This window comes from Filicampus tigris, chromosome 8 (genome assembly GCF_054856515.1).
Source record: "Filicampus tigris isolate MCC_2025a chromosome 8, RoL_Ftig_1.0, whole genome shotgun sequence".
NCBI classification, from domain to species: domain Eukaryota; kingdom Metazoa; phylum Chordata; class Actinopteri; order Syngnathiformes; family Syngnathidae; genus Filicampus; species Filicampus tigris.
In genome coordinates this window covers 27602334-27620057 of record NC_141224.1, presented here as the reverse complement: position 1 = coordinate 27620057, position 17724 = coordinate 27602334, and the positions used below count along the sequence as shown (strand labels likewise).

Genomic DNA, 17724 nt, shown 5'->3' with positions numbered 1-17724 from the left:
ATTAAAATGTATTAAACTAACACGTCATTTTTTTATTCTTGAGGAAAACACAGACAAATTACATTGTCTTACTACATTTGAATCATGTGCAACCGATGTACATGTTAAAATTAAGTTAATCCAAGGGATATTTTTTTTTCCAGTGTAGATGTGGTATTTGAGAGTTGAGCGGTGCGTTATTTCAGTGCATTCAGCGGACACGCTCGCTGTGTCGCTGTTTTAACCATTCAAATTTGGCAGAGTTGTTAACAACCCTTTTCTCTGTGTGTTAATTTCACAAGACATATCTATTCTCACTTTTCATGGACTTCTTCCCAATGTCAACAAGGTCTTCCTATACAAACATTTGCAACAATTTAAGCCATGCTGGGATCTACTTAATAGCATGTGCGAATAAGAATGATGAAAATCAAGATGACAGTAATAATGGTCAGAGCTGAAAATAAAAAGATAAGACCGGCAAAGACAGGATCAGTCAACGGAAGGACTTCATTCACCTCTGATGGGATCATATTGGAGCTACTAAGCATGTAGCCCAAACTCCAACCAACACTGGTGTTCTTCACCTGAAAAGATTCAAAAAACATAAATATGTTAAATGATGCAGCTATTAATCATCTAATTGAACTTTTACTGGCTTGTAAAATTAAAAAAATAAGTAAATAAATAAAGCCTGTCAAAAAGTTGTAGTGTTCCAGCTCAAAGATGAGTCATAAAACCCAAATCTCCATTACAATTCCTGTAATGAATTCAAGTGTGTCTGTATGGAACAGTTGCCCGAAAGCCTCCCAGACACCCAGAGGCAATGAACAGCACACAGAGCTTCTTGTTAGTTGGATTGTCATTTGGGAACACTGCCAGCTGTTAAAGAACATCACTTGTGTGTGAGCTGCTATGCAATGTAAAAATTGCCAACTACTTTGTTTTCTCTTGTATCACACATGAGGAATCCCATTCATTGGAGGGGGCTTCGTTACAGGGGGAAAAAAAGGAGCCATATCCTCGGGGCATTCTGAAGCAAAACAGTTCCTGCCTTTCAATGTTTTCAGTGCAGATGATAAGCATGTAATCTGTCGGATGGGTGGCACCATTGACAATGCGTCTGGAACAGCTAACGAGTGGTGACAGCACAAGCACATTATTGCTCATCAACTTGGTGTCATCTCATACACGGTACTTTGGTGCAAGTCTTTGCACACACACAGTAAACACGAAACAGTGAACATGAAATAGACGGATTGGGATGATCTTTACTCATTGAACTTACCTCTTTTTGAAAGTGAATGTCTTTCCACGTATTTGTGTCAAATTTGTAACCGTTGGTCAGCAAAATGAAGAGGTAATGAGTTGCAAAGCAGTAGGTGCGAAGGTATTTGTCTGAGACCCAGCTCTTTTGAATTCTCAGCTAAAAAGGAAGGAAGGAATTTGAAATGGTTATTTTGTGATTCGGATGACAAATGTTGCATATCAGCGATAAATGTCTTTGTTACAAATTGATGCTTTAACGTTTTAACGCATTTGGACATACTGTAGCTGCCACGAAGGCTGACCCTGAAGTCGCACAATTTTTATTTCAATCAAGAAATTATGCATCTCAAGGGGATGAAACTTCAGTCAAAACCTCTGTGTATTTCATGAGCACAAGCGGGAGGACTAATGTCGCATGTTGTTCTGTTTTGATTTCTGTGCTTTCTTTTCAACAAGCATAAAAGAGAACATGAGTATAGAATTTACAAGAAACAAGCGGACACACATTCAAGCAGAATCTAGTGCCACCATAAACTTTGCTACTTTTCATAAGGTATACCAGAGTACCCAAAGAAAATCCACGCTAGCATGGGGAGAAAGTATAAACTCCACACAGGAGGCATTGAGCCTAGATTCAAACCTGAACCTCTTGACTGTTAGGAAGATGCGCTAACCACTACAACATGCCGTCCCAGCTGTTTTCACAAAGGCAAGGCAAGGCAGATTTATATAGCACATTTTATACAAAAGGTAACTCAATGTGCTTCACACAAAGACACAACACCTACAAGCATTTACAAACAAAACAGTTAGCAACATTCAGAAGCAAAGCAGAGAAAAGTACCTTGCAAAATGACCAGAATGTGCACTGACACCATTTAAACACAGGAACAGAAAACTTAAATAAAAAAAAACACTTAAAAGTAAAGTAAATAAGTAAGAGTATGTTTCTAAAAATAACCAAAAGAAAAAAATATCTTAAATTGTTTCGAGGCCGCAATCAAAGCTATGGGGGGCAAAAAGGAAAGTTTTAAACCTGCATTTAAAAGCATTTAAATTTGGTGCTGACTTCACTTCTGGTTGGCAGCTTATTCCATTTGTGTGCAGCATAATAGCTACAGTAAATGCATCTTCACCATGATTACTTTGAACTCTGGGCTCCACTAATTGACCCACGCCGGTAGATCTCTTAACCCTACTAGTTATATATTCAGTCATTTCTTTCATGTATTCAGGACCCAAACCATTCAGTATGTTATTGACCCGGCAGCAGAATTTTAAAATCTATTCTACAGAGCCAGTTTAAAGCCTTTTATACTCGAGTAATATGTTCTGATCTGTTTGTTTTGGACAGAACTTGAGCTGCAGCGTTCTGAATGAACTGCAGCTGCTTGATTCTCTTTTGACGGAGTCCGTTAACAAGACCATTTCAATAATCAAGTCTATTGGTGATAAAAGCATGGACAAGTTTTTCGCGGTCTGCTTGGACCATGCAACCCTTCAGTCTGGATAAGGTTCAGTCTGGTTTTTCAGCAGGTAAAAGGCTGTTTTAGGGATTTAATTTGTATGATATCTTAAAGTCAAGTATGAGTCGATCAGCGTCTATAGCCTTAATTTCCTTGCCAATAGTTAAGGCCAACAAGATCCACATTCATTTTTTGAAGGACAATGTACCAACGCGCTCCCACAGACATGAAGAATTTTGTCTTACTTTTCGATGACTTCAGTCTTCATGCCACTTTCTTTCCAAGGTCCGTTTGTTATGTCTAAGTGTGTGTCCTTGTATATATATGATATATAACTGTGTTAATTGTGTATGTTGTGTGTGCACAGATTTGTCTACTCTATAGTTAATAATCTAAATAGACTGCTGTCATAAATCAAAAACCAAAAGCTAGCCTGCTGGTGCGGTTGACAAAGTTCTCCACATTCCCACTCCCAACGAGCGCACCTGTTCCAATCAACTAGGCGTGTTCACAAGCCTGTAGGCGCACAATGCCTACTGGCTTGAACACAATTTTGCCAGTAGGTGGCACAATTGCTCAACCTAATTGAATTTAAAGCAAAATTATATTCAAATATTGGCTCCAACACAGTGACTGCAGGTGTTTTCTAATAGCAATCTTCTTATTTTATTGCAGAAAGCAATTACCTCTGTTTTTTTTTGTTTAGCTGAAGGAAATTTTGGTTCATCCAGTTGTTTATTTGCTCTGGACACAATATGTTAATTAAATTCATGTCATTCGGGGAGATATATAGCTTACCACATTGTGTGTCATCTGCATACAGTAACTGTGATAGCCAATATTGGTGTTCTGAAGCTTTTGACCCAAAGGTAACATATCCAGAATGAACAGAAGGGGTCCAACAACTAACACTTGAGGGACCCCATATATTGTGGGCATTCGATCAGATTCAAATTTTCCAATGGTAACTATTTTCCTCTAAGTAGGACCTGAACCATTTTAGACTGTTCCATTTAATCGCAGTGAACGGGAAATGGCAGTACATTCTCTCACGAGAATGGGAAGTTACCTCACTGATTACGACGTGAACACCGATAACGTGGCAGTATGTTCAGTAAAATTCCTCCTTCATCTGACGCTGGCTGCTGATTGGCCGTTCGCGAAGATTGATAACATGCGCATGGCTGAGCTCAAATGAACTGAGAAAAGAACAAATCACTTGAGGAAGTGATCCATTCACTCACATTCACTGAAAATATTCCTTCTTTTTTAATGAATCGTTCGCAAATGACCCAACACTACTAGTAATGTAAAAAAAGTAGGGCTGTCAGTTTAGTGCGCTATTCTCGGCGTTAATCCAACCCCCTTTTGACGCCGTCAATTTTTTTGATCGTGTGATTAAGGTTTCTATAGCAACCAGCGGGCGGCACGGTGGTCGACTGGTTAGCACGTCCGCCTCACAGTTCAGAGGTCGTGGGTTCGATCCCGGCTCCGGCCTCCCTGTGTGGAGTTTGCATGTTCTCCCCGTGCCTGCGTGGGTTTTCTCCGGGCACTCCGGTTTCCTCCCACATTCCAAAAACATGCATGGTAAGTTGATTGGATACTCTAAATTGGCCCTAGGTGTGATTGTGAGTGCGGATGTTTGTCTCTGTGTGCCCTGCGATTGGCTGGCAACCAGTTCAGGGTGTCCCCTGCCTACTGCCCAAAGACAGCTGGGATAGGCTCCAGCACACCCCGCGACCCTTGTGAGGAGAAGCGGTACAGATAATGGATGGATGGATAGCAACCAGCGGCTGCATTGATAATGGCTGCTGGTCACCGTGATCTATACATGTATAAAAAGCTTTAGAGGAGAGGAGGTGTTACATCTGCTTCAAAATATTGACGATGAGGATGAATTTCTCAGCTGACACATGCACGGCTGAGCCCCCCCGCCCCGCGGTGATAGACGTGACGTAGGCTATGCGTTGGTATTGTAATGCTCAAAAGTTGTTCTTCCTTATCTTCGGAAGCCGTGGTATGGTGGGTTACAATATAGGTTTGACTTTATGTATTTCTTCTGGCGTCTTCCTTGCTAAAGAGAACCGACACAGCAGGACAATGTTTTGTTGAGTCTTGTGAGTCAGACGTGAAGAGTCTTGCTCTAATTCACCTCTCCCTCTCGTTTCTTCTTAGCGCCGTACCAAACCAAATCCAAAAGGAATAAATACTTAAGCACAATATACATGTAACCGGGTGGTTAGTTGTTTTCTGAGTGACAGTGAACGTGTCCCCAGTGTCTCGCCGGACACACTCTCCCGTGTATTTAAATTAGCCCATGCACAACACCTGTGCATGCCGTAATCTTCGCGGACATTGCTGGGAAGCAATTGGCTCTTGTTGGTGCAACGGTCAGAGTGGCGGTTTGAGTTTGTTTGGCTTCAGTGCAGCAGGTAATCAAGATTTTAAGGTTTTTGTTTTGATCCAAACAACAGAAATCCTACAGCTGGTGTTCTCCATTTCAGTTCGCCGCTGCTGTTATGATTAAGCTGTCAACTATATTACTATTATCACCATACGCTCTCCAGTGTAATCATTCCAACCCGCTCTCAATGAGGTTAGTTTTTTTAAATAGGATAGATGAATTTGACACACTTTTAACAGAACCTTGATTGTGTTTGTTTGTTTGTTCGTTTGTTTGTTTGATTGGTTATATTGTATTAAGTTTGAGTTTGCAGTGTTTTGTTTGTGTGTTTGGTTATTTTGCATTTAGCTTGAGTTTGCAGTGTTTTGTTTGTTTTTCTATTAAAGTTACTTAAATTCAGGTTTGATTTGCAATGAAGTGTAAAATATTTACTAATTTAAAATAGACGAATGTATTTATCTTGATGTAACTTAAATAAATTGTTATTGTTGCCACTACTCTTGCTCGTTCTTATTTGTTGCCAGACCTACGTGCACAATTTAAAAGGGAAAAAAAAGGGGCTTTGCCTTCCGCTCGGTTACAAAGTGGCTTTGTCGACAGGATCTGGCAACCGAAGCAAAGTGTGGCTTTATTTCTGATTGGTTTGGTAGTGTTTACACTTTTTAAAACAATTTTAGCCTGCTTTGGGAGCGAATAGATTATTAAAGATAATAGTGAACAGCTTAATTAAACAGCAGCTGGCACGTCATGGGACACTGCTCGAGACCTCTGGCGTAAGGTGTTCCCCTCCTTGATCCCTGCCATGGCGGAAGAACTGCAGCTGCTGCGAGAGAAGATCAGAGAGTTGGAGACGGAGCAGGCCCAGCTGCAACAAGAGCGGGATGTTGCTCAAGCTGGCCAGAGTCGAGGAAACCACGCAGAGAACATGGACCGCATCATTTACCTGACCCGGGAAAGAAAGTGCCCGATCTTCGGAGGAATTTACGGTATTGGGATTGACGAGTGTCAAGGAGGTTTGTGCGAGCATGCGGGTGCAACATGTTGGACCTGCAGACCAGGCGGGGTTTATTTTTGACCATTTAGAGGGCGAAGCACGAGATGAAATTAAATACAGAACTGTGGTTGAACGTGATGACCCTGAGACTGGGTTTAATATTTTAAAGGAACTTTATTGATGTCAGGAAGATTTCTTTTCTCGAAGACAGTTGGAAGGTGAAACTTTGCTAGAATTTTCACATGCTCTGTTCTATTTAATGGAAAAAGTTGTTGCTAGTGCTCCATACAGAGTGACAAATTCACCTATTTTACTGCGTGATCAGTTTGTTAAAAATGTTTATAGTCCTAATTTAAGAAGATATCTTAAATGGCTAGATCGGGAAAATCCAAATTACACTCAACTTGATATTTGCACAGCAGCCATTAGGTGGGAGTGTGAGGGAGGAGTTGAGAGTCGGGCAAATTATCATTCTGTGCCTACTTTGTGTACCATTCAAAGTGCTAAGACACCATCGACGGGGCCCTTGCCAACTGATACAGCCTCTCAGTTAGCAGCTCTTTCTGCTCTGGTTCAAAAACAACAAGAGCACTTAACACAGATTACATGCACCCTTTCATCTATGCCGTCACCACCATCTCAGCCCTCTGGTCTTAATAGTGTTATTTGCTACCGCTGTCAGCAACCAGGCCATATTGCACGCCACTGTAATGCCCGTTTTCGTTCTAGGCCGAACCCTGTTGCATCCTCTCAGGCTGTAGTCACTACTGGCCGTCGGCAATCGGAAAACTAAACCCCCCTACTGTCAGGAGCCAGATATTAGGAGGGGAGGCATTGGGCTCAGTAGGTGAAGAAATTGAGTGTTTGATAGCCCCTTGTCCTCAGGTTACTGTGAAATTGGCTGGAATCCCCGTTAAATGTATTTTAGATACTGGGTCAATGGTTTCAACCATCTCTGAGTCCTTCTTCAGGCAACATTTTCAAGATAAATTAAAGTCATGTCATTGGCTAGCGTTGAGGGCAGCGAACGGTTTAGCCATCCCATACCTAGGTTACCTTGAGCCTGATGTAGAAGTGTGTGGGAGAGTAATTCCAAGGAGAGGAATTTTGGTTGTAAAAGACCCCTTTGGACAGATTAGCCCCTCTCCGACACCGGGTGTTATTGGTATGAATGTCATAAAAGCGTACTATGAGCAACTTTCTCACCAGTATGGCCCAAATATGTCTGATTTGCCTTTCGGGTTGGGCGTTTTTACTGCCTGGTCAGCTGCTTTCCAGCTGTGCCAACACGCAGAAGCTCTGAGCCTACCTAGAAATGGCGTAGCAAAGGTTCTGGGTCGGAGACCAGTTATTATCCCCGCAGGAACTACTAAATTTGTTGCAGCCACTTGCTCCATTGTAGCAGGCTCCTCTGGGGCTACTCTTGCAGAGCCTCTGGGATATGGGTTTAGTCTGCCTCCTGGGCTGTTGGTGTCGTCCTCCTTAGTAAATGTTGTCAGAGGGACGGCTTACGTACCAGTTGTAAAGTTGATCACGTTCTCCGTAGCTTTGAAGCCCCGTTGCCCTTTGGTTATGCTGTCTCCTGTCGAGGTGGTTAGTCTATCTTCGGGATTGCAGGAAGTTCATGATGACCATATTTCAGTCATTGCTACAGTTAGGTCGCACACAGCAGAGGAAGGTTCGTTCGGGAAAAAATAGTGGGGCTTGATCTTTCCATGTTACCCGAGGCAGAGCAGCAAAAAGTCAGGGCACTGCTGGTCAAGTATGAGAACATATTTTCCACGTTTGAAGGTGACCTGGGCTGTACTGGCCTTATTTCTCATGATATCCCTCTGTTGGAGGATGTACCTGTGCGTCAGCATTATAAACGTATTCCACCATCAGAGTATTAGTCGGTTAAGGCCCATATTAATCAGCTACTAGATGCCCAGGTGACCCGAGAGAGCAGCAGCCCCTATGCCTCCGCTATTGTCCTAGTGCGCAAGAAGGATGGCAGCCTGCGCTTGTGTGTGGACTATCGGCAGCTTAACAAGAAAACCAGGAAGGACGCTTTCCCACTGCCAAGGATTGAAGAGTCATTGGACTCGCTTTCTGGGGCCCAGTGGTTCACAACTCTGGACTTAGCCTGTGGCTATAATCAGGTGCCAGTGACCGAGGGTGACAGACACAAGACAGCCTTTTGCACCCCCTTTGGGTTATTTGAATTTAATCGAATGCCCTTTGGGTTATGCAATGCACCTGGAACTTTCCAGCGGCTTATGGAGCGAATGTTTGGCGCACAGCATGGGCAGTCTCTGCTGCTCTATTTGGATGATATAATTGTGTTTTCTTCCACCACTGATGAACACCTAAAGCGGTTGGAAGTTGTGCTAAGTCGCCTGCAGCAAGAGAGACTAAAAGTGAAATTGGAGAGATGTGAATTTTTCAAAAGGGAGGTGCAGTATTTGGGACATCGCATTTCACAGCAGGGTGTGTCGACTGATCCTGCAAAGACCAATGTGGTGTCAGACTGGCCCTGCCCAGGCACTGTTTCAGAGTTGAGGTCCTTTCTTGGCTTTGCCAGCTATTATAGAAGGTTTGTCGATGGATTCTCCAAACTGGCTGCCCCGCTCCATCGACTAATTGCCATGCTGGCAGACTCTAACAAGCGGAAGGGAAGGGGGGGTCCACCTGGGTCAGAGGAATGTGAAGAGAGCTTCCGGGAGCTGAAATTCTGTCTTGTAAATGCGCCTTCTTTAGCTTTTGCTGACTTTTCTCTGCCATTCATCCTTGAAGTAGATGGTAGCCACTGGGGACTGGGAGCTGTCCTGTCGTAGGTGCAAGGAGGAAGAATAAAACCAGTGGCCTATGCCAGTCACAGTCTGCATCCTGCAGAGAAAAATTACAGCTCTATGAAACTGGAGATGGCAGCTATGAAGTGGGCTATGGTGGACAAGTTTAAAGATTACCTCTGGGGCCATCGCTGCATTGTGTGGACTGACAATAATCGGCTGAGCCACCTGGAGACTGCCAAACTCGGAGCGACGGAGCAGCGCTGGGTGGCCAAGCTGTCTGCATTCGATTACAGCGTGAGGTACCGTCCGGGGCGAGTGAACAAGAATGCCAATGCTCTCTCTCGACTGGCCACCCAGTCCACCATTACTGCCTTTCCGTCTCACAGCTTGGAGGACTTAAGAACTCTCCAGCGTTCTGACCTTTCCATGAGGAGCTTCTTGCCATATTGGAGCCAGCAGCGAGTGCCACATGGGCTGAACTGGAGAAGCTGAGTCCTCGAGCACGGGGCCTGGTGAAGCAGTGGAACCATATTGTGCAGCGAAAGCGGCTTCTGTATCGTAGCCTGCTGAGGCCAGATGGAGGTGAGGAAGTCTTCCAGTTATTGCTGCCAGAGTGTCTGCAGGAAGAGGTGTTGCGGAAGCTCCATCAGAACCATGGCCACCAAGGCATCCAGAGGACTACAGAGGTGGTGCGGCAATGTTGCTATTGGCCATGAATGGACCACGCTATAAAGGAATGGTGCCAAAATTGTGAGCGTTGTGCAGTGGCGAAAAGTACTCAGCCAAAGATCCACGCACCCCTGGGCCATTTAATGGCATCCAAACCAAATCAAGTGCTTGCAATTGACTTTACATTGCTTGAACCAGCCCATGATGGACGCGAGCTGGTGCTGATCATGATGGACGTCTTCTCAAAATTCACGCAGGCTGTGCCGACCTGTGATCAAAGGGCGCACACGGTGGCAAAGACGCTCGTTAAGGAGTGGTTTTATCAATTTGGTGTCCCAGCACAGATACACTCTGACCAAGGAAGGAACTTTGAGAGTGCCTTGGTCCAACAGTTGTGTGCACTTTATGGGGTCCAGAAGAGCCGTATGACACCCTATCATCCAGAGGGCAATGGCCAATGTGAATGTTGGCCGCTGCTGTTGTGATTAAGCTCTCAACTATATTACTATTATCACCATACGTTCTCCAGTGTAATCATTCCAACCCGCTCTCAATGGGGTTAGTTTTTTTAAATAGGATAGATGAATTCGACACACTTTTAACAGAACCTTGACTGTGTTTGTTTGTTTGGTTATTTTTGTATTAAGTTTGAGTTTGCAGTGTTTTGTCTGTTTGTTTGGTTATTTTGCATTTAGCTTGAGTTTGCAGTGTTTTTTTTTTTTCTATTAAAGTCATTAAGTTCAGATTTGGTTTGCAATGAAAAGTAAAATATTTACTCATTTAAAATAGACTAATGTATATATCTTGATGTAACTTGAATAAATTGTTATTGTTGCCACTACTCTTGCTCATTCTTATTTGTTGCCAGACCTACCTGCACAATTTAAAAGGGAAAGAAAGGGGCTTTGCCTTCCGCTCGGTTACATACATAAAGAAATATATACTCACAAAACAATATAGCAGCATTTTAGAAAAATAATAAATACAAAATAATATGCCGGTTTCTCCAAAGCAGCTGAATTTTATAACAGCAGGAACCAGCGCGATCAAGAGTCGCACGGGACAATCTCAGCGGTACACTACCTGTTTCTCATTCATATATCTGACACAATTTACATTAAAATACTGTATACCCACAACAGAATTTTAATAACCAAAATACCTTTATAAAACACTTGAGCAGCAAACAATAATCTTTGTGTGTGTGGGTGTGTGCATGCGCGGACGTGTGTGCGCGTGCGTGCGTGCGTGTGTGTGCGCGTGTAGGTGTGTGAGCGTGTGTGTGCGTGCGTGTGTGGGTGTGTGTGTGTGTGTGTGTTTGAAAGGGCTGGGCGGCTGTTTGTGTGAGTTGAATCCAATGCTTGTTCTTTCAATTGAAGAGGGAAGTCAACCCAAACATTTTTTTTCAAGAATATGTTCTTTGCATGGCCCCTAGTTGAAACAAGGCATTCTGATTAATATTGTGTTTGTGGAATATGAGTCAAGCAGCAAAATCTAGCCATCTCAGGGGTCGGCCATTTTATCACTTCTGTCAACTGAAAATGACATCACAGATGCCCTGAGGGCTCAAATAACGACCAATCATGGTTTAGTTTAAGGAAACAGGTGAGCTGTGATTGGTTGTTACCTGAGCAACTGTGATGTCATTTTCAGTCGACAGACAAGACCAAAGACCAGTGATGGCTAAAAGCAGTTGGATTAACTCTTATCCCACAAACGCAATAATTATCAGATTGCCTTGTTTCAACTAATGGGCCTGCACATATTCTTGAAAAAGATATGTTTGGGTTGACTTCGCTTTAATAAAAGATTTGCATAAGAAAATCTATCCTCTTATTCATGTTAAGGGTATTAAAATTCAAGAAAATAATGGGACAGAAAAATCAAGGGATCTTTTTTACAATAAATAAAATATGCGATTAACTACGGGTTAACTATGAAAACGTGATTAACCATGATTAAATATTTTAATCGCTTGACAGCACTACAAAAAAGAATAAAAGGACTCATGACATTCAGCATGTATCAATAAAACACTATATGCTATGTACAGAATGATTGTTTACAAATTGATTACATTTATACAGGTACCCCCCCCCCTCATCATTTCATCCCTTCATAGTGTTTCTCAACATTTATTGAGCCAAGGCACATATTTCGCATGAGAAAAAATCTCAGGGCACACCACTTAGTAAAACGATTCACAAAAAGTGGCAAAACTGGGTTATTATGTACCTTCTGTCGTCTAATGGAAGAACATTTTATTGTTTTGCCTGTTACTATCCCCCCGTGAGCCGTCACCTTATCGTGGTGGAGGGGTTTGCGCGCCCCAATGATCCTAGGAGCTAAGTTGTCTGGGGCTTTATGCCCCTGGTAGGGTCACCCATGGAAAACAGGTCCTAGGTGAGGGACCAGACTAAGCACGGCTCAAAATGACCCCCTTATGAAGAAAAAAATAAATGGATAACGTTTTCCCTCGCCCGGACGCGGATCACCGGGGCCCCCTTCTGGAGCCAGCCTGGAGGTGGTGCTCCCCGGCAACAAAAACTAGCTCTTGGGACATGGAATGTCACCTCTCTGGCAGGGAAGGAGCCTGATCTGGTGTGTGAGGCTGAGAGGTTCCAACTAGATGTAGTCGGGCTCACCTCCACGCACAGCTTGGGTTCTGGTACCAGTCCTCTCGAGAGGGGTTGGACACTCTTCCACTCTGGAGTTGCCCAGGGTGAGAGGCGCCGAGCAGGGGTGGGCATACTTATTGCCCCCCGGCTTGGCGCCTGTACATTGGGGTTTACCCCAGTGGACGAGAGGGTAGCCTCCCTCCGCCTGAGGGTGGGGGGACGGGTCCTGACTGTTGTTTGTGCTTATGCACCAAATGGCAGTGCAGAGTACCCACCCTTTTTGGAGTCCTTGGAGGGTGTGCTGAAGGGCGCTCCACCTGGGGACTCCATCGTTCTGCAGTGGGACTTCAATGCTCACGTGGGCAATGACAGTGAGACCTGGAGAGGTGTGATTGGGAGGAACGGCCCCCCTGATCTGAACCCGAGCGGTGTTCGGTTACTGGACTTCTGTGCCCATCACGGATTGTCCATAACGAACACCATGTTCAAACATAAGGGTGTCCATATGTGCACTTGGCACCAGGACACCCTAGGCCGCAGTTCGATGATCGACTTTGTAGTCGTGTCATGGGACTTGCGGCCGCATGTTTTGGACGCTCGGGTGAAGAGAGGAGCGGAGCTGTCAACCGATCACCATCTGGTGGTGAGTTGGCTCCGATGGTGGGGGAAGATTCCGGTCCGACTTGGCAGACCCAAACGTATTGTGAGGGTTTGCTGGGAACGTCTGGCAGAATCCCCTGTCAGAAGGAGTTACAACTCCCACCTCCGGCAGAACTTTTCCCACGTCTCGGGGGAGGCGGGGGACATCGAGTCCGAGTGGACCATGTTTCGTGCCTCCATTGTTGAGGCGGCCGATCGGAGCTGTGGCCGCAAGGTGGTCGGTGCCTGTCGTGGCGGCAATCCCCAAACCCGCTGGTGGACACCAGCGGTAAGGGATGCTGTCCAGCTGAAGAAGGAGTCCTATCGGGCCTTTTTGGCCTGCGGGACCCCGGAGGCAGCTGACGGGTACCGGCTGGCCAAGCGGAATGCAGCTCTGGCGGTTGCTGAGGCAAAAACTCAGGTGTGGGAGGAGTTCGGGGAGGCCATGGAAAATGACTTCCGGACGGCTTCGAGGAAATTCTGGTCCACCATCCGGCGTCTCAGGAGGGGGAAGCAGTGTACCATTAACACTGTTTATAGTGGAGATGAGGTGCTGCTGACCTCAACTCGGGACGTTGTGGGTCGGTGGGGAGAGTACTTTGAAGACCTCCTCAATTCCACCGACACGCCTTCCACTGAGGAAGCAGAGCCTGGAGACTCTGAGGTGGGCTCTCCTATCTCTGGGGTTGAAGTAACCGAGGTAGTCAAAAAGCTCCTCGGTGGCAAAGCCCCAGGGGTGGATGAGATCTGCCCGGAGTTTATAAAGGCTCTGGATGTTGAGGGGTTGTCATGATTGACACGTCTCTACAACATCGCGTGGACAGTCGGGGACAGTGCCTCTGGATTGGCAGACCGGGGTGGTGGTCCCCCTTTTTAAGAAGGCGGACCGGAGGGTGTGCTCCAATTACAGAGGGATCACACTCCTCAGCCTCCCCGGCAAGGTCTATTCAGGGGTGCTGGAGAGGAGGGTCCGTCGGAAGGTCGAATCCCGGATTCAGGAGGAGCAATGTGGTTTTCGTCCAAGCCGTGGAACAGTGGACCAGCTCTACACCCTCAGCAGGGTCCTCGAGGGTGCATGGGAGTTCGCCCAAGCAGTCTACATGTGTTTTGTGGACTTGGAGAAGGCGTTCCACCGTGTCCCTCGGGAAGTTCTGTGGGGGGTGCTTCGGGAGTAGGGGTACCGAGCCCCCTGATAAGGGCTGTCCGGTCCCTGTACCACCGATGTCAGAGTTTAGTCCGCATTGTCGTATTCGTTTCCTGTGGGGGTTGGACTCCGCCAAGGCTTCCCTTTGTCACAGATTCTGTTCATAACTTTTATGGACAGAATTTCTAGGCGCAGCCGAGGTGTCGAGGGGGTCCGGTTTGGTGGCCTCAGTATTGCATCTCTGCTTTTTGCAGATGATGTGGTACTGTTGGCTTCTTTAAGCCGCGATCTCCAACTCTCGCTGGAGCGGTTCGCAGCCGAGTGTGAAACGGTCGGAATGAAAATCAGCACCTCCAAATCTGAGACCATGGTCCTCAGTCGGAAAAGGGTGGCGTGCCCTCTCCGGGTCGGGGATGGGATTCTGCCCCAAGTGGAGGAGTTCAAGTATCTTGGGGTCTTGTTCACGAGCGAGGGTAAGATGGAACGGGAGATTGACAGGCGGATCGGTGCAGCGTCTGCTGTGATGCGGACCCTGTATCGGTCTGTCGTTGTGAAGAAGGAGCTCAGCCGAAAGGCGAAGCTCTCAATTTACCGGTCGATCTACGTCCCTACTCTCACCTATGGTCATGAGCCTTGGGTCATGACCGAAAGAGCAAGATCTCGGATACAAGCGGCCGAAATGGGTTTCCTTCGCAGGGTGTCCGGGCTCTCCCTTAGAAATAGGGTGACAAGTTCAGCCATCCGGGAGGGACTCAGAGTCGAGCCGCTGCTCCTCCGCGTTGAGAGGAGCCAGTTGAGGTGGCTCGGGCATCTGATTAGGATGCCTCCTGGACGCCTCCCTGGTGAGGTGTTCTGGGCATGTCCCACCGGCAGGAGACCCCGAGGACGACCCAGAACACGCTGGAGAGACTATGTCTCCCGGCTTGCCTGGGAACGCCTTGTGATCCTTCCGGAAGAGCTGGAAGATGTTGCTGGGGAGAGGGAAGTCCGGGCTTCCCTGCTGAAGCTGCTGCCTCCGCGACCCGACTTCGGATAAGCGGGACATAATGGATGGATGGATGGATGGGCCTGTTACTATAGGTGGTTGGCATAAATAAATTAACTAAACAATTATTTTACTAGAAATATATTTTCTTTGTCAAAATAATTGACATTGGATAATTTACCGCGGCACACCTGATGATCTCTCACAGCAAACTAATGTGCTATGGCACACTGGTTGAGAATCACTGATATATACCATATATCTTAATGCCACATTGTACACATAAAATAGCAGTTTTCCTCCTTTTTTTTTGTTTTGCATGCCCTGGTGGTCGGATATGCTCGCTTCTCAAGGTTGATGTTCCACAGAAAGCCAGCCACGGGCAGTCCTCTTTTAGGGGGTGTTTCAACGTGTCACTGCAGTGTCAATGATAGTTTCAGGTTACATGTGTCATTGATATGGATCAATATTGGCCTTACCACTCGGCAGTGACAGCGAGTGGGGCCCCTGTGCGTTTTATTTCGGAATGCATCAATGTTGCATATCTAAAAGTTCAGCCATTTTGTGATTGACAAAAGGACCAATGTTAGTGTTATCCTAGGGGCCCCTTTCAGCTCCGGGCCCTAGGCAATCGCCTAGTATGCCTACCCCATTGTGGCATCCCTGCTCGTGACCATAGATGAGAGTAGGAACAAAGATCGACCGGCAAATCGAGAGCTTCGCCTTCCGGCTCAGCTCCCTATTCAGCGATGCACCGATACAGAGTCTGCATCATTGCAAATGTTGCACCGATCCGCCTGTCGATCTCCCGCTCCATCCTCCTCTAACTTGTGAACATGACCCCAAGACTCTTGAACTCATCCGCTTGGGGCAGGAACTCATCCCCGACTTGGAGAGGGCACTCCGCACTTTTACAAAAGATTTGCAGGTGCTTATTTACATCCTAATCGCTTCACACTCGGCTGTGAACCACTCCACTGAGAGTTGAACATCATGCTTGAAGAAACCAACAGTACCACATCATCTGCAAAAAGCAGAGATGTAATAGTGAGACCACCAAACCAAATGCCCTCAACAAAAGCTAAATTAAAAGGATATGTCTTGAGCCTGTTCTTAAATATCTAAGGTTTTACTCACATTCAGAAAGTATGAGGCCAAAAGTAAGATAATACATTTTTAATAATATGCAAGTAAGCTACAGTTTTTTTTTCGCTGTTACTCATGATGCCATTTTAGAAAAAAAAACAACGCTCTAGCAGGTAAAAATGTGTTTCTCCCCACTTTTTCCCATCCATTTTTAGATATGTTACAGTACTGTATACTGTAATCCCCTTGTTGCCTCGTTTTAGATGTAATGATTTTTATGCAGTATTCTATTGTTTATCGCAGGCAAAAGAGGTAGGGAAGATTGTCATCTTGCCAAATAAGTTTTCTTTAAAAAAATTAAATAAAATCACGGACCCATTAAATTGTTTTGAGTTTGAAACAGGGTTATTATTGTCCGCTTTCTTCACTCTTTAAAATCATTTTCATTTTGGAATCATTTCAACATGCCAAAAGTAAATTAGACAGCGAAATCTCATTCAGGCAAATCGCCATGATCCACGTGCTCTTTAAACATTTAAAACAAGTGATTCTGAACTGAAGCCCCGTCAGCCGATTTGCATGGACTTGTCCCTGAAATGTGCGATAGATTCTTGAAGATTTTTGTTGGCAAGGTTGCTACAGCTAGGCTCTCGTTTCGAACGCCACATTTGACCCCTCTGTCTACGTTCCTTGTCTCGCAGTGTTCGATTCCTTTGAGGCGGTTCTCTTGGCATTTTTGGAGGATGTAGTTTTCTATATTAAGCCATCTGGCTCCCCTTATGACTCCGTTCCTCCTCACTTCTTTACGGAGATTCTCCCGAGTATTGGTGAATCGGTTTTGGCCATTATCAACAGCAGCCTGTCTTCTGGTGTAGTCCCCCAACATTTTAAACATGCTGTAGTGAAAACCCTGCTGACTGTCAAATAAATATATGTCCCACTGAGCAAAATAGACACTTTCTCTTTAAGACCACTTTTGTCCAGAGGACATCTGATGTCTAGAGGACATCAAAGCCTGGATTAAACTAAATTTCTTAAATTTCAATGAAAAGAAAACAGAGTTATGGTGTTTGGTGTCTCTGTGACTCTTCTACATCACGCCCATTTGACCTTGGCCCCCTGGCTTCATATCTAAAGCCGACAGTCTCAAAGTTTGCTTTAAATTGGACAGTGATGTTAAATTGGACCAATCAATCAGTGCTGTTGTAAGGTCCAGCTTCTTTCATCTGAGACAGCTGGCGAAAGTAAAGCCCCTCCTTTCTCATCAACACTTAGAAACAGTAATGCATGCCTTTGTTACATCTTGGCTAGATTGCTGTAATGCACTTTATTTTAGAGTTCGCCTGTCCTCTCTCAAACGTCTCCAGTTAGTCCAAAATGCTACTGCTCGCCTCCTAACTGGAGCTCGGAAGATGGAGCACATAATACCAATTCTAGCCTCCCTCCACCCAGTGCATTTTAGGGTTCATTTTAAGATGCTTCTTTTTTTTAATAATTCTTTAAATGGCTTCGCCCCGGCGTACCTCACCGAGCTCCTCCACTCCACGCACCTTCCCGGAGCCTCAAGTCTGCGGACCAGGCGCTGCTCGAGGTGCCGAGGACTAAGCGGAGCCTCAGAGGGATCGAGCCTTCTCTGTTCCCCTCTCTGTCCATTATTAAAAACCGTTTGAAGACACATTTCTATTCTTTGGCTTTCA

The 17724-nt window shown here is 45.5% G+C and overlaps 1 protein-coding gene across 1 annotated transcript in view; it reads right to left on the bottom strand.

Annotated features, from left to right (window-relative positions):
• The window catches only part of entpd3 (ectonucleoside triphosphate diphosphohydrolase 3), a 138692-nt gene that overhangs the window by 584 nt on the left and 120384 nt on the right, over positions 1–17724 (bottom strand). The window contains exons 10-11 of the mRNA XM_086039127.1: positions 1268–1405; positions 1–566 (exon numbers count right to left, since the gene is read on the bottom strand). The exon at positions 1–566 is cut by the window's left edge and continues 584 nt beyond it. Of these exons, the coding sequence (XP_085895253.1) occupies positions 378–566; positions 1268–1405 (327 nt within the window). The 3' untranslated portion in view covers positions 1–377. The remainder of the gene's footprint in view (positions 567–1267; positions 1406–17724) is intronic.